Raw genomic sequence first — 26871 nt, 5'->3', positions numbered from 1 at the left:
TATCGGCCTATCCTCAATCTCAAGTCCCTGAAAAGATTCCTCAGGGTACCTTGGTTCAGGATGGAACCCTATGCTCAATAATACTGGCTATGGATTCAAGGGATTTTATGGTATCGCTGGATATTCAGGATGCAAACCTGCATATTCCAATTGCTTCATCTCCCCAGCGTTTCCTCCATTTTGCTATACATTTCCGGACTCTGCCATTTGGTCTCTCTACAGCTCCTGTTTACCAAGGTTATGGCTGTCATGGCAGCCCATCTACGGCATCAAGAGGTTCACCTGTTGCCTTACCTGGATGACCTCTTATTGTTGGCAGGGTCTCCAGAAGTACTTCACCACCATCTACAGCTGGCAATTTCTGTGCTTCAGACTCACGGGTGGTTGATCATTTGTACAAAGTCCTCCTTGACTCCATCCCAGAGGATGCTACATCTGGGACCTCTGTTGGATTCCCAACAGCAGAGAATCTTTCTGATCACAGAAAAGATCTCACTTTGCAGATGTCTCTGCAGTTGCAGAGTGTCAATCCACTCAGCAACGCAAGTACTGGGGTCCATGGTATTGACGTTCGACATGGTGGAATATGCCCAGTTTCATTCCAGGCCTCTGCAGAAATTGATCCTTTCCAGGTGGGACAGTTTACCCCATTGGATAGAAGCTCAGACGATGGTGCTCTCTCCGGAGGTGCTTCTGTTTCTGGCCTGAGGCTACAGTCGTGCCACTTTACCAAGGGGTGCCCCTTTTGATTCTGGAATGGGTCCTTCTGACGACAGATGCCAGTCTTCGGGCTTGGGGTGCAGTGACAGGTCCACACTCATTTCAGGGATGGTGGACAGCAGAGGAGTCTGCTCTACCAATCAACATATTGGAGATTCCGGCAGTCTTCAGGGTCCTAGAGCAAGCCAAACTCTTACTTCACGGAAAACCTATGCAAGTTCAGTCAGATAACGTCACGACTGTGGCTTACATCAATCATCAAGGAGGAACTCCTAAGTCAGGTGGCTATGACAGAGGGGTCACTCATTATGATATGGGCGGAAGGTCATCTCTCAGCAATATTGGCAGTTTTTTTTAATTCCCGGAGGTCTCGATTGGAAAGCGGACTTCCTCAGCCATCACGATGTGCATCCAGGGGAATGGTCTCTTCACCAAGAGGTGTTTCAGCTCCTAGTGGACAAGTGGGGCCTTTCAGATGTGGGCCTCATTGCCTCCTGACACAATCACAAACTGCCAGTGTACGGGTCCAGGACAAGAGATGCCGAGGCGTTCCTGGTGGATGCTCTGTCAGTACAGTGGACCTTCCAGTATGCATACCTGTTTTCTCCAGTCTCCTTGCTTCCTCTAGTACTTTGGAAGTTCAAACAATAAGGAGGCACAGTCTTGCTGGTGGCTCCAGCTTGGCCCAGATGGCACTGGGTCTCTGATCTTTGGAGTCTCTCCATCGACACTCTGTTGCTGTTGCCTCAACATCTGGACCTGTTGTCTCAAGGTCCTTGCCTTTACCCAGACCTGGGTTGTCTGCCTTTGACAGCGTGGCTCTTGAGACAGCCCTCCTAAGGTCTAAGGGTTTTTCTAGCTCTGTTGTAGATACTATGATCAGAGCGTGGAAACCAGCCTCTGCGAGGGTTTCTCATAGAGTGTGGCATACCTACTTCCAATAGTGTCAACCCTGAGGTTATGATCCCCAGACATTTCGGAATTCCAGAGTGTCGGCCTTCCTTCTAGCTGATTTGGATTTTAGTCTCCGTTTGGCCTCGCTGAAGGTGCATGTCTCGGCTCTGTCCATATGGTTCCAGAGGAGAACTGCTCCTATACCTGATATCCAGACCTTCCTCCCTTTGTCCCTCCTGTGGCTCCTTGGGATTTGGATGTGGTACTTAGGGCCCTCCATTTGAACCCCTGGCTTCAGCAGATCTCAAATGGCTTACAGCAAAAACACTTTTTTTTTCTGGTCATAGCTTCCGCCAGAAGAGTGTCAGATTTGGGGGCACTCTCCTGTTGTTCCCCATTTCTGATATTTCACCAGGACAGGGCGGTGCTTCGGAATCACCCTGGGTTCCCTCCTAAGGTGGTTTCCAGTTTCCACATTAATGAGGAAACTGTTGTGCCAGCCTTTCAGTCTCCAGATCTCTCGGCAGGTGAGGCCTCTTTGGATGTGGTGCGGGCCCTCAAAATTTATGTGGACTGTACCAGTTCCCTTCGGAAGTCAGACTCCTTGTTTGTACTTTATGGATTTCACAAGAAGGGATGGACTGCCAATAAGCAGACACTGGGTAGATGGCTGCCTATGACTATCTCTGAGGCTTACACTCAGGAGGGCCTTCCTGTTCTGCCTTCGGTTACCACTCATTCTACTCTGTTTGTGAGTCCTTTGTGGGCAACTCGCTGTGGCACTTCGGCTGTTCAGCTTTGTAACGCGGCCATTTGGTCTTCTGTCCAGACCTTTCTGAGGTTCTATGCTATTGATAACACTGCCTCTCAGGATGCTTCCTTTTGGGCGGTGGATTCTCCTCTAGGCACAGGAGCGTCCCCACCCTTAAAATGACTGCTTTGGGACATCCCCAAGGTCTCCCTGTGGATCCTATGGACCCTGCAGAAGAAAATTAGATGTATGGTAAGAACTTACCTTTGTTATCTCTTTCTTCAAAGTCAATAGGGTCCACAGGGCACCCACCCTGACACACCTCACTTCAGACAGACTTCACTCTGGTCATCGGTTTTTCTGTCTCCTGAGTGAGAATGTGATTCTTGAGTGTTCCAGACTTTCTTCTCTCTCTCTTTTATCCTTCTCTGGCCTTTGGCTTGTTATGAACTGAAGTTCCTCTGGCCTGGGGGTGGGGTATAGGGAGAGGCCCAGTGCATCCTGGTAGTTAAAAAATGAACTGCGTGGTGCCCGGATATCCTTGCCATCACCTAAACCCCAAGGTCTCCCTGTGGACCCTATGGATTTCGAAGAAAGAGAGATAAAAAAAGGGAAGTTCTTACCATATCTCTAATTTTTTTACAGTCCCCATATATCTGATATCTGCTTCTGCAATTCTGTATAAAATCACAATCTTCCACAAACAATGCATTAATATAGAAGTATGGCCAGAAAAAGCATTAAAAAAGGTTTGACTTGAAGCAATTACCATTACATGTATGTAGGCCAGGGGTTCCCAACCACGGTCCTCAAGGCACACTAACAGTCCAGGTTTTAAGGATAGCCATACTTGAGTACAAGTGACTTAATTAGTACCTCAGTTATTTTGATTTAACCATCTGTGCACAATCAAGGATATCACGAATACCAGGACTGTTAGTGTGCCTTGAGGACCGAGGTTGGGAATCACTGATGTAGTTTACACCCCCCAGGAGGGTTTGGGTAGGGAAAGAGGGGGTTAGGAACCACTAACGGGGGGAGGTTAGTTACCACTAAGGGAAGGTTAGGGGGGGGGAGAGGGGAGGGTTAGGATACTTACTAGCCACAGTCGGGAATTTGATCCGTCGGTGTTCCACTGTCTGTATTTGATTCAGCGCCTATTCAGCCGTCGGCATTAAGTACCGATTCCGAAAGCCCAGGAGCGTTTGTAGAGAGCAGGGGGCACGTGTGCAGTCTCTGACACCGGCCCCCTTCTCTCTGGCCGGCGCCCGCAGTGCCCAGGGGCGTTTGTAGAGAGGAGGGGGCCCGTGTGCAGTCTTTGACACGGCCCCCTCTCTGTCTGACACTCTGCACCCATTATAGATACGCCCCTGCAATAGCCTATATGTCGTGCAAATAGTGAAATTTATATAAATAGCGATAAGCGTGTTTAAGATATAAATATATATGTGACGTTCGAAAGTGCAGGTACAGTGCAAGGCATAAAAATTTTATAAAATTGTTGGATTTTTACTTATTAATAATTTTTTATCAAGTGAGAGAATAAAATAAGAATAAAAAATCTAAAATAATAAAGCAAGAAAAAACACTTCATTAAATATTTGTCTGCTCCACCAAGGATCATATGGACAAAAATACAGCAAGACATGAATCAATACAGTTTTTTTTTATAAAAAACTTTAAAAAGGATTTAAATTTTTTTTGTATGCTTATTTGAATTCAAGAAGTAAAATAGCTCATATGGCAAGAGATAGGAGCCTATATGTCGAACTGCCCCACCCCATCCATGAGTTTGGTTTTATAGCTCAAATCAGTGGTCCCAGCCCCACTTAATTTTAGCCACAGAAGAGAATGTACCAACTCTGGAACAGCGGCGGCAATGTGTAGAGATGTGCCCTGCAGGAGACACATCTCGATCGGTGGAGGCACTGGCATGTAGCCGGACAGAGCATCATACACCCATACTCCATATCTCCATACCCCCACCTCTAAATTCCCACTTCGAGCACTGGCTCAAATGTAAAAAGTTCCTTTTTTAGCACAGGTTCCACCAATTGAAGAGTCGCTACCAGATGGAGATATATGGGAATCCAATCTCACCAGTAAAGGATAGTAGACGTTCAATAAATTTATATGTAGGAAATTTGCATAAACTTGTTGTGACACGTTCTATGGGTATGCTGCCCGCTTCCTCAGACAGTTTATGCTAGTATCTAGATTCAATTATGTACATAGTGTAAATGCACTATCCAAATGATCATCTTTAATAAAAACAATATTAAAAACAATTAATGTAATCAATAAGATATTCCATTTAAAATGTATTCTACAATAATTTAAAGGGTTAAAAGGGTAAAATAGTGGAACAATTTATGTTGCAAACAAAAATAAAATGTGAAACTAAAGTTAACTAAAAATATAACATTTCTTTGTATGAAATCTGTAAACCGGTAAATAGAAAGGTCTTTTTGTTACAAGGCCACCAGTGCAGTTGTTATATGACCAGCATCATGGAATGTTAGAATAAAATGACAATGATAATGTTGTTATACATATTAATCCACAATAATGAGAAATAAAAGGGACTACAGATATGTAAAGATATATATTTGTTTTTAAAAACGTGCCGTGTTTCAGAACGTTTTTTAAAGGTTTATATAGCTTTAAAGTAAAAGTACCATGAGGCATCATGTGTAATGGGGTATTGACCCATAAATAGTTAAGTTCACAATTCCAAAAAGGAAATGGGAGAACTGAAAAAACAGATAAAATATATACTTTTTAGATGGTCAGTCTTTTAATCCTAATAGTGTGATGAAAAGGCTGCACTTTCTATTCCTACGGATTTAAGAATGTAGCTACAGTATATAGATTTTGTGTAGGCACAGAGTGGGTGTTTTATAGCCGCCATTAATGATATCAGTGTGTCCTTGCATTAGCCTTTTCCTTCGTGCAAGAGATTAGACTGAAAACATACGCACAACTCAGCATAGCTTGCAATTCAGTTAACACATCCTCACTAAACCTATGTGCGAACGCCCCACTACGACCAAGATACCCCACTTTAGCTGCAATTGGAGATCTGTACACCTACCTATGGACGATGTGCAGAGTAAAAAACTGACCTGTGTGCAACTCTGAATCAATCCCTTAGTGCAGTGGTTCCCAACTCTGTCCTCAAGGCACCTTAACAGTCCAGGTTTTAAGGCTATTCATGCTAGAGCACAGGTTGCTTAATTAGTACCTCATCGATATGTTTGAACTATATGTGCTCAAGCATGGATGCTTTGAGAACCGAGTTTCGTAATCACTGCCTTATCTCTAGTTGATTTTTTTTTTTTGTTATTTAGAACATTGTAGGTGTAACTTTGTAAAAATAAAACCTCTGTACATTTAAAGGACCTCTAAACCTATAATGCAAATGCATATACATTTTTTAATTTGCAAAGAGATGAGTGTTAGGACATTGCAGTCAGTCTGTATACAGACTTTTTCTGAAAATGTCTGATACCCGGGAACCAAAATTTGTTCTCCGCAAACACAAAGCCAAATCATATGGACAGCGAGATCGATATTATTAGCAGATACCATGTTTAGTAGTAGCAAAAAGAATAATTTAAACAGGATCAAACTCATGCCACAAGGAAAAAACAGAAACCGTATGAAAACAAGGAAAATGTGATGTATAGATAGACATACCTCTATTTATAAAATTATGTTAAAATTACGGAAATCCCACTAATATGATAGTGCACAGTCATGTTATTCAGTGTGCCCTATTTCCCAATGGCTGCACACTTCCCAGTGTGAACTACTTCCAACTGTGACCAAAACCTTATCGCATATGGTGCATACACACTGTCAGATTTTTCTTCAGATCTGAACGATAACGATTTAAAAAATCGTTCAATCGTTCACACCTGAAGGAAAATCTGACATATCTGACATGCCTGAACAATGAACGATGCGCGTTCCCGATGGTCAGATAACGATATCTGACATCTGATGTGTTTGCAGTCAGACTTGGATGATTCCATTCATTTTAATGCAGTCAAAAATCGTTCAATCGTTCAGATCTTTGGTAAAATCGTTCATCTGACAGATCTGAAAAATCTGACAAATCTGACCGTGTGTATGCTCCAATAGCCACAGCAGTATCACTCCACAAGTGTACACAATAGCATCACTCGCGGAGAAAAGCAGCACCTCACTGACAGAAATACACATCACTGCCTCACTGACAAAAATACAAATTTCTGTTTAATTCACTTACAGTATTATCCAGTTAAATGTTTATTCATTAAAATAATTCAAATGAAACAGCCTATTCTGAAAGATTTTTATCTCCTTTTCTGTATATGTTTCACCCTACATCATCTCCACATAGAACTACAGGGGCCACTCCAGGACTTGGCTGCAGTGGGTAACACCATCTTCCTGATGGCGTTACCCATAGAAACCTATGGGCTTCTCTCTGCCAAGTGCTGATAGAGAGATCCAATCGGATCCCTCCCAGCACCCCCTATGGCACGCACGTCCATCTGCGCATGCACAGAAGGACGCTGGAGGGGCTTCTAGATCATAGACCCAGAAGTCCCTCCACCACAAAGGGGCGCTCTTACCAACAGAGCGTACCTTTGCGGGGATCGTCATGCATGCCGGCGTTGCCAACGCCGGCATGTATGCGATGACCGAAGGAATGCATCGCGAGTGTGATGTGTCATGCATCCCACCCCCCTTGTTTAAAAAAAATATTGTGCTTATAACCCTAAGCACCGTGTGGTAAACTTCACCATAGAGTGAATTTTGTAGTGGAAAATTTTAATAGAGGTATGAGCTTCCTGTCAGAATAATGCAAGCATTTGTGAAGTGTCAAATGCCGCTCTGTATGAAACAATGTTAATCTATTCATCTTGTTTATAATGTAAATATGTGAATTAACAATTGCAACCTACAACAACAGGTATGTGGGAATGTTCTTTGTGAGTTTTTACGGATTTATTTTCAGGTCAAGAAAAGTTGTCTTGAAGATTTACTTAATGTCCCACTTCCTAAAATTTTACTGGATTACTCATTCTTGAATTCGCCTCCCAGTGAATGTAAAGGTAAGGTGGATTGTTTTAGAGTTCACTTTGTTTTGTGGCTGTAAAGCAGACCTGTTAAGAGAACTCACAACTTTCTCCTTGAGGCATGGTACCTGACCTATGGATGCTATGCTGACTTGACGTGGGTGGGATGTGGGGTGGTGGCAATGCTGGTCCATTTGCTCAGCCCTTTACTGTGATCTATTGAGTAAGTGTGGTGAGAGGCACGTGCACAGTGAAGTCACAGCTGGGCTTTTAGTACACTGATCTTCTGGAGCCGATGCAGAGTTTAATTAAAAGCACATGGGGCTCTACGCAAGATAATGGTTTAGGACCCCCTTTCCTGATTCATTGATTTACTTACTGTATCCTATTCATATCTGATAAACACTGATCATTATACACAGGTCACACTGACATTACACACTTGATGCACACAGATTATACTGATATTATCACACACGTGATAAACACTGATCACTATACACAGGTCACACTAATATATCACACAACAGATACACACTGCTTACTATACATAGGCCACACTGATATCACACACCTCATACACACTGACCACTATATACACAGGTCGCTCCAATATTACTTTAAATTAATAAATATTTAATGTTCTCTTGGTGAAATTTTCAAGGAACAGCTGTCCTACTGACATCCTTGGTCTGTGAGATTCCACTTTTTTCTTATGTATATTCTTACATTGAATAGTAGATAACTTTATAAGCCACGCAGTGTGACTTGCCTGGCGTGAGTGAGCCGCCAGGTCCCATGTAAATCTGCTAACGTCGGGCATCTTTTTGGAATGAAAAATGCTGTGGCCGCTACACTTCGTATACAGATTCAGGGACTCAGTTGCACACCGATATACAAGTGTCACATATTAAATTAATCAGCACAGTCTGCTTGTGCGTCCTAGTTGTAACACTTTGTGGTTTATACACTATATCGAAAAAAAATAGATGCAAAAAAGACGCCCACTAGCAGAGCAGAGTCTCTCGGCATCTAGCGCGCTGGGAGGGGCTTTTTGGAGCGACTGCTGCAAAAACGTAGAAGGACACATCTGTGTGAACTGTAAATATGAATGGCATAGATGCAGTACAGTGTTATTTAAATATAGCACTTTAAGACACAGTAGAACAGCGCAAATTATTTATCATTATTGTAATGTCACTTAACCATTCAAAACCATCCTATTAACAAAATCTATTTACGAGTAAGAGTTGTGGTTATATACTGTACTAAGCTCATTATAGAAACTTTACAAATGAGTGATGCAAATATTTGCTATTAGGTAGGGAAGCCAATCCTGGGAACCAGACCCACAGGATCCTGGGGTATAGCCTCAAAATGTCTGGAATTTAGTCCTGGGATTAGAGGCAGCAATCCCAAAATTTCAGAATTAGTAGAAGGGGACCGCCACAGCAAGCAGTGACCATGTTGCTGGAGCCTCAAGGGTTAATGGGACGCGGCAGCTACATGCAGGGGATTGGGGCACACAGTAAATTCCATGAGACACTGCAGAGTAGTCAAAGGAGATGATCTGCAGCAGCAACGAGTGATTCGTCTGAGCTGTGACTGCTCTGCCAGCTGACTGAGGGCACGCAGGCAACTTTGCAATGCGATCCTTGCAATCCTGCAACTGCAGCAGGAGGTGTATGACACCCCCTGATGCATTTGCGATCCCAGCACTATGACGGGGGGAATCTGCATTCAGCAGTGCACTTGCGTGCACTGCTGAATTGGCCCCTGAGGCTGTGGCTTATTGTGAGTACAATTCTCTGTTCATTTGACCACAGACCACAATAACAAGTGTGTCCCGTAACCTTCAGTCTCTACCTGTCAGAGACCTTTATTATCTCCTTTTTTAAAGATGCCCATATGTAGACAAATGTAGAAAAGAGTGTAATTGAAAACTATCAAATTCGTTTTTCAAGGAAAAAAAATTAATTAAAATGTCTCTTAGAGAATAAAGTACCATAAAATACCAACCTGATACACTTTAGGGACTACAGAATAATAAGTTTCTTTGTACAATTCAGTCCAGTGAATGCCAGGATTAATATTATTCTCAAACCCGGGATTACAAAAATAGGTGGGGATTGGCTTCCCTACTATCAGGGGATTAGTGACAGTTGTGTTCCAGAAAAATGTTTTCAGTTACCTGACCACTGTTCATAGCTAATCTATGTGCTACATTTTTGTAGTCCACCGCTGCATAGTGCACGAGGCATGCTCAGTGCTTTAACCAAGGGTGTGCCAGCAGTGCTGTCTTGCAAGGCCCTGGGGCGGCACTGTCGCTACCCCATGGCCCCTGCATTTGACTTGCAGGATGCCTGTAACAGCACCCTGCTGCCAGCAGAGGTGGATTGGCCATATACTTCACCGGGTACTTTCCCGGTGGGCCAATGGCTCAGAGGGCTGCAGATTTTATATTTTTACATGCGTATATTAAAAGTTTTTCCCTTATCGGGGCCGACTCCATCTTACTAATGCACTTCCTGGTGGCTGGCTCCTCCCCAGGGACCAGCCACCTCACCACAAAAGAAGCCCATCCCTGTTCTGCCTCCCGAACCTGTTATTGGGCAATTCATAGTGATGCACATGCCCACTGCCAACCCACTCTCAGTTCCCGGCCTTTACCACTACCGCCGGGAACACAGAGAACACATTGCACAGAAGTGGAGGAATTACAGCAGCGTAGTATCCTGTGGAAGCTCCACATCAGTCATTGGGGACATACAGCATTGGAATGGCCCCTCAGTCTGCTGGTAGGATTCTCACAGCCACAAGAGTAGAGAGCATGGTACCAGTGATAAGGGCATAGATATAACTGGCAAGGGTCTGACAGGGTCCCACTGTGATAGTACTCACGGAGAAGGGGTGGGAAGATGAAGACCTCCCCCTGATGTTCTAGTAATAATACAGCACATTATACTAAGAAGAAAGAATCCAGTCACTCCATAGATACGAGACCTAGAATCCAGCTACTGTCTGGCATTATGTCATGATCACCGACCACCTGGATAAACTGATTTTTTAGGGGCCTGGACAGGCGCAGGATAGCACAGGTACTGAGGCCCACACTGGAAGACCTAAATATCAGGGGTCACCACCAAACCCCAATGCACCCCTCTAGCTGTCCCTGTGAGGACAAGTTCATAATTCATTGTCGCCCCCCCCAATCTGACATGAAGCCCCCAGTAATCACCTTGCTGACCGTACTCCTGCTCGTAACTCCTATCCCCTCCCATGTAATCCCCTCACAAGTAATGGTTTTCACAAAGTCTGCTGCTTCAGTTTTTATGATGGCAATTTGCATATACTCCAGAATGTCATGAAAAGTGATCAGATGAATTGCAATTAATTGCAAAGTCCCTCTTTGCCATGTCAATGAATTTAATCCCAAAAACATAATTTCCACTGCATTTCATCCCTGCCACAAAAGGACCAGCTGACATCATGTCAGTGATTCTCTCGTTAACACAGGTGAGAGTGTTGATGAGGGCAAGACTGAAGATCACTCTATCATGCTAATTGAGTTAGAATAACAGACTGGAAGCTTTAAAAGGAGGGTGGAGCTTGAAATCATTGTTCTTCCTCTGTTAACAATGGTTACCTGCAAGGAAACACATGCAGTCCTCATTGCTTTGCACAAAAAGGGCTTCAAAGGCAAGATATTGCTGCTAGTAAGATTGCACTTAAATCAACCATTTATCGGATTGTCAAGAACTTCAAAGAGAGCGGTTCAATAGTTGTGAAGAAGGCTTCAGGGCACCAAAGACTGTCCAGCAAGTGCCAGGACCATCACCTAAAGTTGATTCAGCTGCGGGATCATGGCATCACCAGTGCAGAGCTTGCTCAGGGATGGCAGCAGGCAGGTGTGAGTGCATCTTCACGCACAGTGAGGCAAAGACTTTTGGAGGATGGCCTGATGTCAAGAAGGGCAGCAAAGAAGCCACTTCTCTCCAGGAAAAACATCAGGTACAGACTGATATCTGCAAAAGGTACAGGGATTGGCCTGCTGAGGACTGGGGTAAAGTTATTTTCTCTGATTAATCCCCTTTCAGATTGTTTGGGCCATCTGGAAAAACACTTGTCCGGAGAAGGAAAGGTGAGTGCTACCATCAGTCCTGTGTCATGCCAGCAATAAGGCATCCTGAGACCATTCATGTGTGGGGTTGCTTCTCAGCCAAGGGAGTGGGCTCACTAACAATTTTGCCTAAGAACACAGACATAAATAAAGAATGGTAACAAAACATCCTCCAAGAGCAACTTCTCCCAACCATCCAAGAACAGTTTGGTGATGAACAATGCCTTTTCTAGTATGATTGAGCACCTTTCCATAAGGCAAAAGTGATTTTTAAGTGGCTCGGGGAACAAAACATTGAAATTTTGGGTCCATGGTCTGGAAACTCCCCAGACATTAATCCCATTGAGAACTTGTGGTCAAGCCTCAAGAGGCGGGTGGACAAACAAAAACCCACAAATTCTGACAAACTCTAAGCATTGATTAGGTAAAAATGGGCGGCCATCAGTCAGTATGTGGCCCAGAAGTTGATTGACAGCATGCCAGGGCGAATTGCGGAGGTCTTGAAAAAGAAGGGTCAACACTGTAAATATTGACTCTTTGCACAAACTTAATGTAGTTGTCAATAAAAGCCTTTGACACTTATGGATGCTTGTAATTTTACTTCAGTATACCATAGTAACATCTGACAAAAAGGTCTAAAAACACTGAAGCAGCAAACTTTGTGACAACCAATACTTGTGTCATTCTCAAAACTTTTGGCCATGGCTGTACAGAGACTTCTGTGCAGGAAAACTCCGCCTCTACTACAGTGCAATTTTCATCAGAGCTGTCGAACTTGCAGCTTGCTTTCATTTTTATGTAATTATGTGTGTACATAAAATTGCAATACTGAACCAGAATTTCCCTGAGCTAAAACTTAGTGCATCCTGATAAGCCAGATCTCATTGTATAATTGAGCAGTGGCATATCAGCCTATGTGAGCAGGGATCATCCTCGGACAAGTGTTATCTAGATGTCATGGCGAGGGCGCAGGGCCAACTGGACCAGCAAGAAGAAAAGTGCCCAGAGCGGTGGCTGTACAACGGCAAGTTAAATGACTGGAGCCAATAACAAGTGTCATGGGGCAGTGACTGTGCCTCCCTCTGGACCCTGCACCTCGTACACACTCCTTGTTACGGCCCTGGATATTAAGCCCTGAGGTGAGAGGCTCAAACCATTTCTCTACAGTTATGTAGCATGGTACACAATGTGCCTCATAGGCCCCGCCCAGTTAAGCAATGCATCTTCATAGCCTTAGGCAGTGTATTTCCATTCAGCAGTTTAGAATTGTAATAGCATATTGTGTTTAAGGAAAAAATATAATTTATTATGTGTGGTTTTTTTTTTTTTTTTTTATAACAGTGAATGTTCCGGAGCCCTTACCTGAAATGAGCTTGGAGTCAAGTGGTTTTACTGGGCGCCGTCTAAATTCAAAAATGTTGGTCTACTCTGGTTCCAAAATAAGTTACCTTCCAAAGATGCTAAAACTATATGAGCAATGTATACGTGTTCTTCAGAATAATATTGACTGTAAGTGTGGTTATATATGTCCATTTCATATTACATTCTCTGCTTTAGAAAAGTATATACAGCTTGATTCTCCCATATCTGAAAATCTTGGGACCACAGAAGCATTTCGGATTTTTCTGTATATTGGAATATTTTCATACCATAACGAGATGTCTTGGGGATGGCACACTCTGCCACAGAGTAAAGGCTGCTAGTGATCCATACAGTCAGGGATTAAATTGAGTCCCTGGATGTCTCATTAACAGGGCCACTAGCAAAATTCACCCCACCAGGATCTGCAGATATGCAGAGGCAGCCAGGAGTGCAGTTGGAGATGGCATCCCAAAGGGCAGTGGGAGAGGACATCTCTGTCTATGTCAGAAGCACCGACCAGCGCAGCAGGTTTCAACCTTAACTGAACATCAGGCAGCGCCCAAGGGAGTTGGGTAAAGCCACCAAGGCAGGTAAAGTTGGGGGAGGAGGACTGATCCAATGAGTCTTTATGGGGAGGCTGCGAATCTCTAAGGCCGAACTCCAGTGGGGAGATGTCAGTTTGCCATCCAATGCCCACCTCAGAGGGGTCAGATAATAGCCAGACAGAATACCACTGTGAGGGTACAATGACAGGCTATGTAGTATGGAGGATGAGCTTGGGAACAAGTACAGAGGTCAGTGTCATTTTGGCGCTTGAAACTTTCAGTTTATGGAACATTTTGGCTTTTGGAACTCCAGATATGGAAGACTCAACCTGTTATCAATGTAATCTAGCATGCGATTTATGTATAGACTATTTAGCCAATAAAATGTAAGCTAAATATATACCATAGCTAATTACTTATTAAATGTCAGTGACAAGTGAATTGTATTGGGTCAATTATTGCTTTTGATAATTATCTGCTTGGGAACAAGAAGAGCCATCAAATAGATTGTATACAGTGACGCATGATTTGATATGCAAATATCTATTGACTACTCAGTAGACATCAAGGTAGGAAGCCTTTTAAATGTACATTTTATTTTTCTGTGATCCTGTATAAAAGAACTATGTAATAGATGGATAATCAGATCTATCTATCTATCTGTCTATCATGGAAGAGTTAAGTTGTTGTCATAAGAGCTCCTGATTCTATCTATATGCATTAAACTATAAACCATTGTACCTACAGTGCATGTATTTTGTTTGCTTTGTAGCCATCCAAGAAGTTGGAGGTGTGCCTTTTGAAATCCTTAAGCCGGTTCTAGAGCGCTGCACTCCAGAGCAATTGAATCGAATTGAAGAATGTAATCCGGTATGATAGAAAGTTTTTCTAACAGATGTATTGTATTGTGAATGACACTTAAGGGGCATACACACTAGACAATGTGCTGAAATACATTGGTGAAAGATATTGGGTGTACACACTGAACGATATCGTTAACTATATAATTCAGTGACATCATCTTGTCACATTCCTGAACAGGCACTTTCTGACTATATCATCAGATTGGTCTGTATGTTTGCACGACAGCAAATATCGACAACGACCCACGGGAGTGTGCATTGTTGGTCGTTTGGTGCATACCAGGGCCGGGCTGCCCATCTGGCACTTCTGGCAAATGCTAGAAGGGCCAATGGCCAGATGGGCCTGTCCAGTGTCAAACCCCGGCCGAGCAGCTTGTACCCTCCAGGCGCTCTGCTCGGCCAGGGATACTGAAAAACGGGGGCATGCAGCGAGGCCAGGCCCCTGTGACTCACAGCACACCCCCCACAGGGGCTAAGCAGCCCCAGTCCATCCCTGGTGCATACACACTGGATGATATGAATGATATATCGTTGAACGATATAGTTATCGTTCACTTTAATCGTCTAGTGTGTATGCCCCAGTACAGTGCCCCAGACAAGGCAGTTTCAAGTAATGGCAGTGCAGCACATGGTGTATACACTGTAAGGGGTAAATTTACTAAAGTGAACGTTTTTAGAAGTGAGTTTTAAAAGAGATGTTACCCATAGCAACCAATCAGATTCTAGCTATTATCTTCTAGAAGGTGCTAGTGTAGAATCTGATTGGTTGCTATGGGCAACATCTCTTTTAAAACTTGCTTCTAAAAATTCTCACTTTAGTAAATTTCCCCCTAAGGCTTGTTTGTTGTTTTTTTTTCTTTGCCATGCTATATAAAATACTAATTTTAACATATAGCTTACCTATTTTTTTTTATATATATATATACTAAAGGCATTTATTGAGGACTCTGGCCACCTGTGGAAAAAGCACTGCGACAGAGATTTCAAAGGTCATCGGCTCTTGGAATATGAGTCTTGGCGAGAGATGTATTTAAGGCTTTTTAGTGAGAGAGAGGAAAAGTTGAGAATGATCACACAGAACATAAGCTCTGCACATTCTGGAAAACCAAAAGGTTTGTTGTATATGTGTTGTAGGATGTTTGCAGCTTTCAAGTTTGTGTTCTGCTAAATTATAATGATATATGCATGATAGCCTGATCCCATTCAGAAAATGGAAACGCTGTCTTAGGCTGTCTGCAAATTAACGTATTTGATTGGATGTTAACAGCAGGAAACTAGAACATTACAGATATGCAGCCGACCTGTACATCACTTCAGTGTGTCCAATCATGCTTTACCCAGTTGTTAAAGAAGAATATTATATTAAATGTTATTAGTCACTTGCTGTTTCCATACACTGTTCCTAGTCTAATTAATTGCCCTTGTGATTTTTCATTATATACCACACCTACTCCAAGTCTTACCATAACTTCAAATAACATACTTTTACTTTATGAAGATGGTATGAAACCCACAACCAATATATACAGTAATAGTTAGTGTTTCGCTACGATCTTCAAGGGGGGAATTGCACCAATCTTCCTGTTCGGAAGGTCTGCCTTGATTGTGTCTCCTCATTGTTGGTGAGAATATGTATTCTTTAAGAAAACCAATAAGATACCTCCTAGTGCAGAAAATCTTCCAAAAAATACCAGTATAAACCAAATGCAATATGTGAAAATATAGTTTGCCCTGGACCAATAAGGAAAATAACTGTGCTTATCTGAACCTTGATATATCATTCTTAATACATCAGCTGAAAATATTTCCAGAGATCCAATCGAGGATCTCAAAGAAATGCAAGCCATGAAATTGTAGTGTACCATTTAGTGTTTTTTTTTTTTTTTTTTTTTTACCAGATAAAAAAATTTAAACATAAAATAGTTTAATATGAAATTTAAATGTAAGTGCCTATTAATCCCAAGACTAAACCCAACGCGTTTAGTCTCTGGCATTGAGACATTCTCAGCACAACTTCATTAGGGGTTAAATATATATATATTACATAGGCAGTGGGACTGTGTCTAACAATAATGCTCAGTAGGTGTCACACCACAACATTAATATCCGCACTGTCAGTCGCAGTGTGAAGTTGTAATTTTTTATTTTTTAAAGAATAAACATTGTACTTTTAAAAATTTGTGTGTGTTCAAGCAGGCCAGGGAGTGGTACTGTGTTAAACAGTAATGTTCAGTAGGTGCTGTGCTACAGCTTTAATATTATAAGCACTGTGAGTCGATATGGATCAGTCGATAGAAGAGCAGGAGTAGAAACCAAGTAATATTGCAGCAGCTGCTGCCAGTCATGATACTAGTCTTTCAACATCTACTAAATCCGGTGCTCAAGGGCATAAGACCAGGCACCTGAAATCAAAACAATATTTCACAATGTTGAAAAAAAAAATCACATCTAATAATAAAGGGTATGTTTCCTACCGAGAAGTATAAAATACATTTTGGTGGCCATACTTGTTCATGTCAAGTCGAACATAATGTCTTTTTTTCCAACTGACCCAGATCTTAAGAGATGCAAAGAGCTCCTTGTGAGCAAGTTGGCAGCTCAAGTGGCACATGACAAAACACATCTCCTCCTTCAGTTTCTCCTGCAACTGCTGCTGCCAGGAAAAAACTGCGCTTTCCCAAGAGACCTACTGGTGATGAGGCTGAGTCAACTCAGTGCAACAGAGTAACACAACATTTTGAGTCTAATCAGGTCTAAAAGAATTGGAAAAAAATTGTGACACGTCTACCCTGAATCAACCTGGTACAGAAACCATCCATAGAATGGTGGAAGATTATTTTAATGAACATGTACAAATGAACATGTCAGACAGTCTCTTTGACTACTGGAAGGAAAAAAAGGCAATTTGTAGCCCCTTGTACCAACTCTTTACTTAAGCTGCCCACCCTCCAGTGTGTACTCAGAAAGTGTTTAGTACAGCGGGAACCTTGTCAATATACAGTGTAGGAGGCTACTTCCTCAAAATGTGAAAAAGATGATGTTCATAAGAATTAACTGCAAATTCCATGAGGAATACCTTTCCCACCAATTACATCAAAGTACACAGACTTCTGTAATGATGGATTCCAGCAGAGATTAGTTAATATTGTGTGGATATGATCATCATGATAACACTGATGTGGGTGATGATGATAATGATATCATCTTGCCACTGTAGAGATCATTAACAACACTGTTAGCTGCCTTAAGCCCATTCATATCTTGTTTTGTAGGGGTCAAAACAAAACAAGCACTTCAGCCACAAAAGTGTCAGTCCTTGATTCTGAACTGTTTGGTTTGTCAATCTGTGTAAGTCCTTTTTAATATACAACATATAGGTGGGGGGACCATGGACCATTTCATTTTGCACCACTTTTATTTTCATCATGGGCTATATTTTTGAGGGGCATTGGTGAGGGTATTTTTGTATAGACAAATATTTGTATTGGTTATTGCTCTAGTACATTAGGAATTTACAACAATGTTAATGGTCAAAGATTCCTGACAAGGGTTGAAACAAGAAGCCAAGAAAATTAATAGTTGCACTGCAGAGCTGAAAATTCCAAATTAGCCTATCTTACACTAGCAAATACCAGAAGGCTAACCATACTACCCCCTCTCCTTCCTTCCTAATTGGTTAACACAAACCCTTGTAGTACATTTATGAGGTGCACCAGAGTCTGAGACTGAGGGATAATACCATGTTTTTTAGTCTACAATGAATCCTTTCTTCCTTTACCTGCCTTCCACTACATGCATACTACACCTCCATTTCCCTGCACTGCCCTCAGGCCTCTGATCTAGTTCTTGATTAGTCAAAACATTCTTGGTTTCTATGGGGTCGTATAGTTTATTAAACTGCTATCCTATTTGCCACTGCTGTGTGCCATAGGCTTTTAAACTGCCATGTGTTTGTGTTACTGCACTGTTGCTCTGTTAAGCCAGCCAGCCTGCCTTTGGGAAATATTAGTGAACAATATTGTGAGCAGTGAAATGGTCAAAATTGACTGCAAATTAATATTATTGATGGTAATAAAACTGTAGGAACATAAACAGGCCCTGTTACATGATTCTAACTTTTTCTTTTTTTTATACATTTAAAAAAAAATACACATCCTAAACCAAAACATGTAAGGGTGGGTTTTCCAAAACGCAACGATGAATTAGAACTAAAACACCAGGTAGGTGCACATCCCTATTAATAACACTCACTATTTGGTGCATTAGTGAGTGTATTTTTAAAAGGAAGCTGGACTTGATTGAACTGATTTGTTCATTATTGTTACCCATTGAACGTCAGCCATTTCTGAATAGTTTGCAACTGGATTTTTATTTATTCACATTCTGACATTGCTTAGTGCCACACTGACACAGTGGCATATTCACAGTGGTTGGCAGTATATTATCCATTCACTTCCCTTTGCACTATTACGCATGTCCACCTCCACACATAAGGAAGCAGAAGGTGTCCATCAGAGAATCATTTTAACACCTGGAGAAATGTTTTGCTTCAGCGACGCTGAAGCAGAATCAATCTTACTTAAAAATAACTTAAACGATCACGTGGGAGTCTCCAGTGTACATGAGTTATATACAGAAATTCTATAGTTGAACAAAAGGGAAATGTAATTATTTTACCAGATTCTGACACTTTCTAACTACTACATTTATAAAGCAAAAAGCCCATGTGGAATTTTGTAAAAACTATACATCCATACTGAATAACTGTTCATTTGATTCGTTGTTACTTGTAATCGATGAGTCAGAGAGAATTGACTATTACTAAAGATAAAATTGCTAACTTTAAGATTTTCCATATCAATACACTTAATCCTTCATACAGCTGGTTTAACGGCAACTTGGATACTTACCACTAATAACCCCCACTGCAAAGCCCCTGATCCTAACTTGTTATGTGCAAAATTAATTTTAGGAGTTGCACAAACTACTTCTTCTATTATGGTGCCTATTACTTACAAACTTCTGGTTGTGCAAAGGGGACCAATGTGGCCCCATTGTACGCAAATGCATACATGTTCATTCCCTTAGAATGTAAGCTCTCATGAGCAGGGACCTCTTCCCTCATGTGCTTCTCTTTACATTTTCTTCTACTCTCTACTACCCATTAGGGCACCTTACACGGGACCGCCAACTCCCGGCAGCTTATTGTGAGTGCTTTAATCACTATTTCAGCAATGTATATAAGTCGTGTCCTTGTCCTGCACTGTAATGTACTGTAAGTTACTTGTTTCTTGTTCACCTATTAGTTCTATGTAAGGCGCTGCGGAACACTTGTGGCGCCATATAAATAAAGGATGATGATAATAATAATAATAATAATTGAAGAACATGATGTCTTTTTCTCTAACCCAGAATAGATAGCCAAGTTTTTGTGAGTCTCTCTCTTTCTCTTTCTTTCACAAGTGTCACATAACAAATTGATCTGTGCAATCGCGCATTGCAAATTAGATGCATTTTTAGGCGAAAAAGATGCAAGAAAGATGCTCAGTGCTAGCCGTGTCTCATGGGACTGCAGGAATAGACATACTTGTATATGATCTTTCAGTTACACTTTTTCTTTCACAATGTAACCAAGTGCTATGGCATTTCTCTGAATGTATGATCCATAAAGCTGCAACCATGTTGCTAAAATCATTTTGCTCTGGTATAGTTGCAGTAAAGATTGGACTATCGCACCTTGGCAAGAGTTATGAATACAGCAGCAAAAATTAATACAATTGATCTTGATTTGGGTATACCAGAATTACCGTAGATTTTTTTTGGCTGCTAGATAGTGGTTAACATAACTACAGTGTTCAACAGTGTGGGATAATTGTTATGTACTGTTGCGTGTAACAATGGTCTTTCCAAAGCTTGTAAAGTGGTATCTGTGCCTTTTGGCTCTTGCAAGTTGTTAGTAAGATTATTTCCGATCTCCCCAGAGATTCTGTGTACAGGGCACTGCCAGTTGTTTTATATACATATTTAATATAAGGGTATATATTCTTATTACTTTGTAGAGTATATACTGTACTGTACAGATGTGTCCTCATATATCTATTTGTCCTGCATGTGCTAAGTCCTTTACTAGTTAGTATACAGGATGCTAAGTTCTGCAATGACTGTCAGAAAGATTCTTCCCCATCAGATAGTCAGTCTAAACAGTTACAAAATTTAATGGAATGGATGAAAAAATCTTTTGTTACTCAGGAAGAATTTTTGCAGTAACAGGGAGCTAAGAAATCTAGATCCCAAAATAGTCTGCACTTTGATTATGAACCAATTTCACCTGAGTCTGTTCTTGAACATGATGAAGAGAATGTTTCTAGTAAGGAGTCAGGTGAAGTTCGAGATGATGATGATAGAACATTCAATTTGGATATTGTGGATAGTATATTGAAAAATATATATAAATATGATTTATAATGATACAATGGAGATTAACAAGATTTCCTATTTGGAGATAGGACCAAAGGAAGCAGACATTTTCCAGTACATAAAGTTCTGATAGAGATTGTTTATAAGAATGTCAAAATGTTGATAAACGTCTGGGTAAGGGAAAGAGAATTGATTGGTTTAAATTATCCTTGATCGGATACATCCTTTCTTGTCCTGGTGTACTATTCCTAAAGCTGATGCAGCTGTCGCTGAGGTTGTTTCTAAACTACTACCCCTTTAGAGGAAGGGGCAATTCTAAAGGACAGCATGGATAAAATAATTGAAAGGTCTTTAAAGAAATTGCATAGCTCTGAAGCAGTGTCCCTGAAGTCTGGTGTCGGAATAGCGTCAGTATTCAGAACCTGGAAACTATGGGCATCAAGTATGCATACAGATCTTTAAAAAAAAAAAAAGAAGAAATTTCAAGGAATTATTTACAGGGGAGTCTTTCTATTATGAGTAAAGCTATTGAATATCTGTGTGAAGCTTTGCTTGATATGATAGTTTTCTGCAAAATCTATGACTGCAGGAGGGATGGCAAGAAGAGCTTTATGGCTATGTTCTTGGGCAGCTGATATCCATTAAAAAAAATAGGCTGGTCTCCTTACCATTTGAGGGTTCCCTACTTTTTGGTAATAAATTGGAAAAGTTTTTTTAATAAAGATGACAGGAGGTAAATCTGTAAAATTACCTCAGGATAAATGAAGCAGGTATCCTATGCCATTTGCGAGAAAGCAGTATAAAGAAGCCATAAGTTTCAAACCTGGGCAGCAATAAAGTGGCAGATACTCTGCAGGGGTGATAAGACAATCCTTTCGCCAATTCTACAGGAAAGGCAATTGTAGACAATGACTACCACAGGATTCCTACACGTGCCAGTAGGGGGCAGACTTCTGGAGTTCACCAGTCAGTGGAAGGAGTCTGTACGAGACTGTTGGAACCTGGAAGTAGTGTCACAGGGATACTGTATAACATTTTTAGATATACCCGAAACATACAAATTTGTGTAATCGAGAGTTCTAGGGTCAACTTTGGAGGTCAAAGTTTTAGAAGACAGCATAAGGAAATTGATCAGCTCAAAAGCTGTGGTAGTTTTTCCACGGTCAGAAGAGAAGTTTTTATTCTCCATTTTTTTTATATTTTTTTTTTGGTAAGGAAAGCTACAGGAGGTTTCCGAACCATTTTAGATCTCGGACAATTGAACAAATGTGTAAGAATAAAGAAATTTTATATGGAAACCCTGAATCCAGTTTGATGGGCATAAGACAAAACTATTTCCTAGCATCAATAGATCTAAACTATGCCTATTTTCACATGCAGAAAATATTGAACATTTCTGAGATTCTGCGTTCAAGGAAAACCTCTCCAATTTACTTGCCTACCTTTCAGTTTGGCTATGTAGCCAAGAACGTTTACAAAGGTGTTGGTGACTCTTTTATATCTTGCCTGAGAACACAAGGTATAGCAGTATGGCCATATCTAGATGATCTGCTAATTGCTAGAAGCTCAAGAGAGAGAGAGTGAGAGAAGCCCTGCACAGAACCATAAAGTTTCTTCATATCACGGCTGGATAATAAATTGGGAAAAGTGTTGGTTAAATCCAGCACAGCAAATACAATTTCTGGGTGTGCAGATAGACACTCGAAAATACAATATAGCACGGTCAGGAGAAAGATGTGGAAAAATCTGAAGACTGGCATCTTTAGTTCAGGTATACAGCAGAATACCATTACGTTCTGGGCTATGCCTATTGGGAATGATGTCATCTACCACAGATATAATGCCATGGGTAAGGTGGAGATGAGAAAGTTACAGTGGAACCTTCTTCAGTACAGCAGGGAAGGGTTTCCTTTATCTTACCGGATAAACCTACATGAAGACACAAGATATTCTCTAAGGTGGTGGATAAGTACAGAAATAAACTCTAGAACAGGGGTCTTCAACCTTGGCTCTCCAGCTGCTGTGGAACTACACATCCCAGCATGCATTGCCATCTTTTTGATATAACAGCATGCTAAAACTATGGCAATGCATGCTGTGGGATGTGTAGTTCCACAGCAGCTGGAGGGCCAAGGTTGAAGAACCCTGCTCTAGAACAACATCATTGTTAGAAACACAGAATTTGGTTCTAACTAACCGACACAAGCTCGACAGGATGGGTAGCACATCTGTTAGCGTTAAGTCTGCAAGGACTGTGGATTGCCAAAGAATGGTTGATGTCCTCAAATTGGAAGGAAATGAGGGCGGTTTGGAATGCTATAACAGGTTTCCAAGATCACTTAAAATGGAAACCTCTAAAGACAATATAGCAGTAGTGGCATTTCTGAATCATCAAGGTGGTTCCAGAAGGCCGAGTCTTAATGTAAGAAGTGACCACAATCCTGAAATGGTCAGAACAGCTCTGTTCCTGGTCAGCCATTCATGTACCAGAGAAGGACAATGTCATTGCAGATTTCCTCAGCAGACACAAAGTGCTACCAGGAGAATGGGAACTGGATGTCCAAGTTTTTCAGAGTATAATGATGATTTTTGGTCATCTACAGATAGACTTTCGAAGAAAGGAAATTATTGGTTATAATTTGCTGTTTTTATGTCAGTTTAAGCAATAAAAAAAAATTGGGAAATCACTTGTAACTCCCAACTAGAATTTCAAAAACTCATTTCCCATCTACACCTCGGCATACATGTCCCACATAATTAAATTTTTAAGCTTTGTACAGAAAATGACCAGAAAAATGACAATTATTTCTACAAATTGCAGTATATGCTTTTTAAATGCCTCTCAGTGCATGATTATTCATTGGCCGGGGTGTACCAGAGATTCTGCACTGTGTCCTGACCTTCTTACTTTAAAATAATTTTTTCCCTACCTTTTCACTTGCTCAGGGTCTGCAAATGAAAAGCCACATTAAAATCCCTTTGAGTCCTGCAATAACTTAACACAGATTTTGCTAACCATAAAAGCAAATGATGGAGGCCGTGTTTTTTTTTTTTACGTGTGGTAACTTTAGTCAACAGAACCCGCAGCTAATTGAATTCGGGCATTTTAGTATAAGCAGGCAACACAGAGGCTGCAGTGCTGCTCTACCCAGAAATTATCTGGTGGGACTGCAGCATAATCTCCTGTACAGTACATGTCTGCAGAAAACTTTCACGTTCATACCAAAGTACCTGCTCAATCTTATACCACTGCCAGAAGTAGCCATTTTTTCCTCTCTCATCCTTTTCTATTTGTGTTCAAAATGTGGCAAATGATCTGCAAATCCATTTTGACATTTTTTCTCATTTCCAGTTAGAAGATATTTTTTTCCTTGAATTGTCAATAATTCATGGACAATAATTATGGAGCAATGCAGTAAAAAACATATAAATAAAACAATACTAATCTGAAGCAAAGAATGAAATACTTTTTAAATTAGTATTTATTAATGTATACTATACTTGTCTTAAAAAGTCTCTATTTGCAAAAAAAAACATGTACACTTTACCACAACAAGATTTCTAAAAATATATTATAATAAAAATATTAATAAAATGCAATTTATATATATGGGTCTATATGGTTGTAGCTATGCAGTAATTGTCTTGACAAAGGTCAATCCAGACCGAAACGTCGACTACTTGTTAAGTGATCTAAGAGTAATTAAAGAGCAAACTTTTTCTACAGACTGGTGAGTGCCCATTTTCTCTGGATTGTTATATGTATTATATATTATATTATAAAAAAAACAGCGGCCATTGCATCGTAGCACTTCACATTTCGTATACAGGTTCAAAGACTCAGTTGCACACAGATATAAACGTGACTCATATCAAATTAATCAGCTCAGTCTCCTGGTGTGTACTAGTCACATCGCATTGCAACTAAGGTGCATTTTCGGCATTGCAACTAAGACACAATTTCGGCAAAGAAAAACAAAAAACTTAGAACTGGACCATGAGTGAGAACACATCTGTATAATTATTTTGCTATTGTTAATTGCAGGTCGGCAGGTAAAACTGGCTTATATCCATGGTATAGCCAAGCCTCCACGGAACATTCGTCGTCAGCAAGAAATTTATGGAACTGCTGGACCTATTGCACAGCCTCATCCGATAGACAAATACAAGTAGGTTTTTTAACTGCACCATAGATACAGTATGTATCGAACCTGTATTAAAATAAACTTGCTGAAATAGTGATAAATTCAACAATAAAGTTTAATTTATTTAATTACCGATTTACATGTTGGGTGAAGGATTACTTGGGTGTGCCACATCCTGCTGGAGAACTCCTTGTACTCCTGAGTCCTGACACACAGCCCATTTCCCATCCTTAAATATGCCACTGCAGTACATTGCACACCCCAGAGCAGTAGTAAGTGGGACATATCTAACATTTATTGAAATACTAGTAGCTCCCATGAACCCCATATTACATTACCCAGCGATGCTACAATGCGATATATTGATATATAGCATTCTTGCACAGACTGCACAATCCGCCATATGACAGCATGACATGGGTAATGTAACTAATCTGCTTCGTGCGTCGCATCGTCCCATCTTATGTGCAGCACATGGGATGGGATGATGCGACCACACAATTCATCAAACATTGAATGTACGTACTATCTGATGGTCCATGCAGAGTGGTCGCAGGTACCATGAGTGCTCTGTACCCAGTGTCAGAATACTTCCCATAAGCATTGAATGTAGTAAAATTCTCTGGTGCAGGTAGAACACAAAGAGAGAAATTTACATAAATACAGTCAAGTATTAAAAGGTAGTTTTTATCCAAAACAAGCACTTTTTCTTTAGTCAGATTTTCTCAATATATAGTAGCACCTTTTTAGGACAGAAGAACTGGAAAATAAATCTACTGCACATTCTTATAAAGGTACCAAGTAACTCACTCATGATCCTCAGATCTCCGTTTTCCTTGTGTTTAATCATTGATATATGTACACTCTCACTCATTAGCTCTTAACTACAGTCTGCCTCATACAAAGTGCAGTGTATGCAATGCTACGGACATATACAATGCAGGGGATCACAGTAACCCTACGAAACGGCAATAGGGTAAACTCGTCTGAGCTAAATGTTTTTTTTTTTTTCCCCTGGATGTAGTCTATCTGACTCTCATTGGCTACCAAAAAAAAAACACTGCCGCCCGGTAGTAAGAGTGTACTACAGGCGCCAGCGTTTGTTACTGTGTAGTGTGGACCGCACTCTGTGCGTCCCGCACTACACTGACTTGAAACCAGAGTCCTGGACCACGGCCGGCAGCTCCCCCCTGCACCACCGGTCCGACGGTGCCCAGGGCACGTGCCCTGCTCGACACCCCTTGGTTACACCACTGGCCGTAGCTCTAGTAATTTTGCAATGAACAGCAATAAAAATTTTTATATTTGGAGGGATCTTCATAAATAACCCCCTTAGTGGACATAAGCTGAGAATAGGAATAGCCTTCACAACAATGACTTTCAGAGTTAAGCTGGCCACACACTAGACCAACTTACATCCAACCAGCCAACTTGTTGATTGGTTGGAATGAAAATCTGTTAATGTATGGGAGTAAATGATGATCAGCACTTTGCTCCTAAATGCCAGAAAACAGATGAAAATGGTCGTTCAGACAAGTTTGTTAAATGTTTGATCTAAACTATTTGTTCAAACAAAAGTTTTGGTCCATTGTCCAGCGTTTGGGAGCAAATTGCTGATTGGTTGGAATGAAAATCTGGTAAGGAATACAATCAACTAGTTGGCTGGTTGGACAGATAATCTTTAGATGTGTGGCCAGCTTTAGTGAATGTACCAAGATTATGATGTATCCTCCAATAACTGTTCTCAAAAGCCATGAGACTTCAAATTGGCACCAGATAGACCTATTGAACAGTTATTAAGCCTATGCTCCAACTAGCTGATATCAAAATATAATGGGATAATAAAGCTCCAACTTTCCATCTTATAATTGACCCTTAGGTGTAAATTGTGTAAATAAGCCTCCAGTTGTGCTAAAGGAAAGAATTGCACAACCCAGGGTGACTTTTTCAACCACTACTAGTGCTAACCTTTATTAGCTCCATGT

General features: G+C 41.0%; 1 protein-coding gene across 1 annotated transcript in view; it reads left to right on the top strand.

Moving 5' to 3' along the window:
* The window catches only part of LOC148516632 (elongin-A-like), a 112491-nt gene that overhangs the window by 73983 nt on the left and 11637 nt on the right, over positions 1–26871 (top strand). Inside the window, exons 5-9 of the mRNA XM_088479748.1 lie at positions 7374–7470; positions 12896–13063; positions 14234–14331; positions 15256–15436; positions 24787–24910. Of these exons, the coding sequence (XP_088335874.1) occupies positions 7374–7470; positions 12896–13063; positions 14234–14331; positions 15256–15436; positions 24787–24910 (668 nt within the window). The remainder of the gene's footprint in view (positions 1–7373; positions 7471–12895; positions 13064–14233; positions 14332–15255; positions 15437–24786; positions 24911–26871) is intronic.

The sequence above is a fragment of the Taudactylus pleione genome, unplaced genomic scaffold (genome assembly GCF_031769625.1).
Source record: "Taudactylus pleione unplaced genomic scaffold, aTauple2 ptg000244l, whole genome shotgun sequence".
Classification (NCBI taxonomy): domain Eukaryota; kingdom Metazoa; phylum Chordata; class Amphibia; order Anura; family Myobatrachidae; genus Taudactylus; species Taudactylus pleione.
This window is presented reverse-complemented; position numbering and strand designations above follow the sequence as displayed.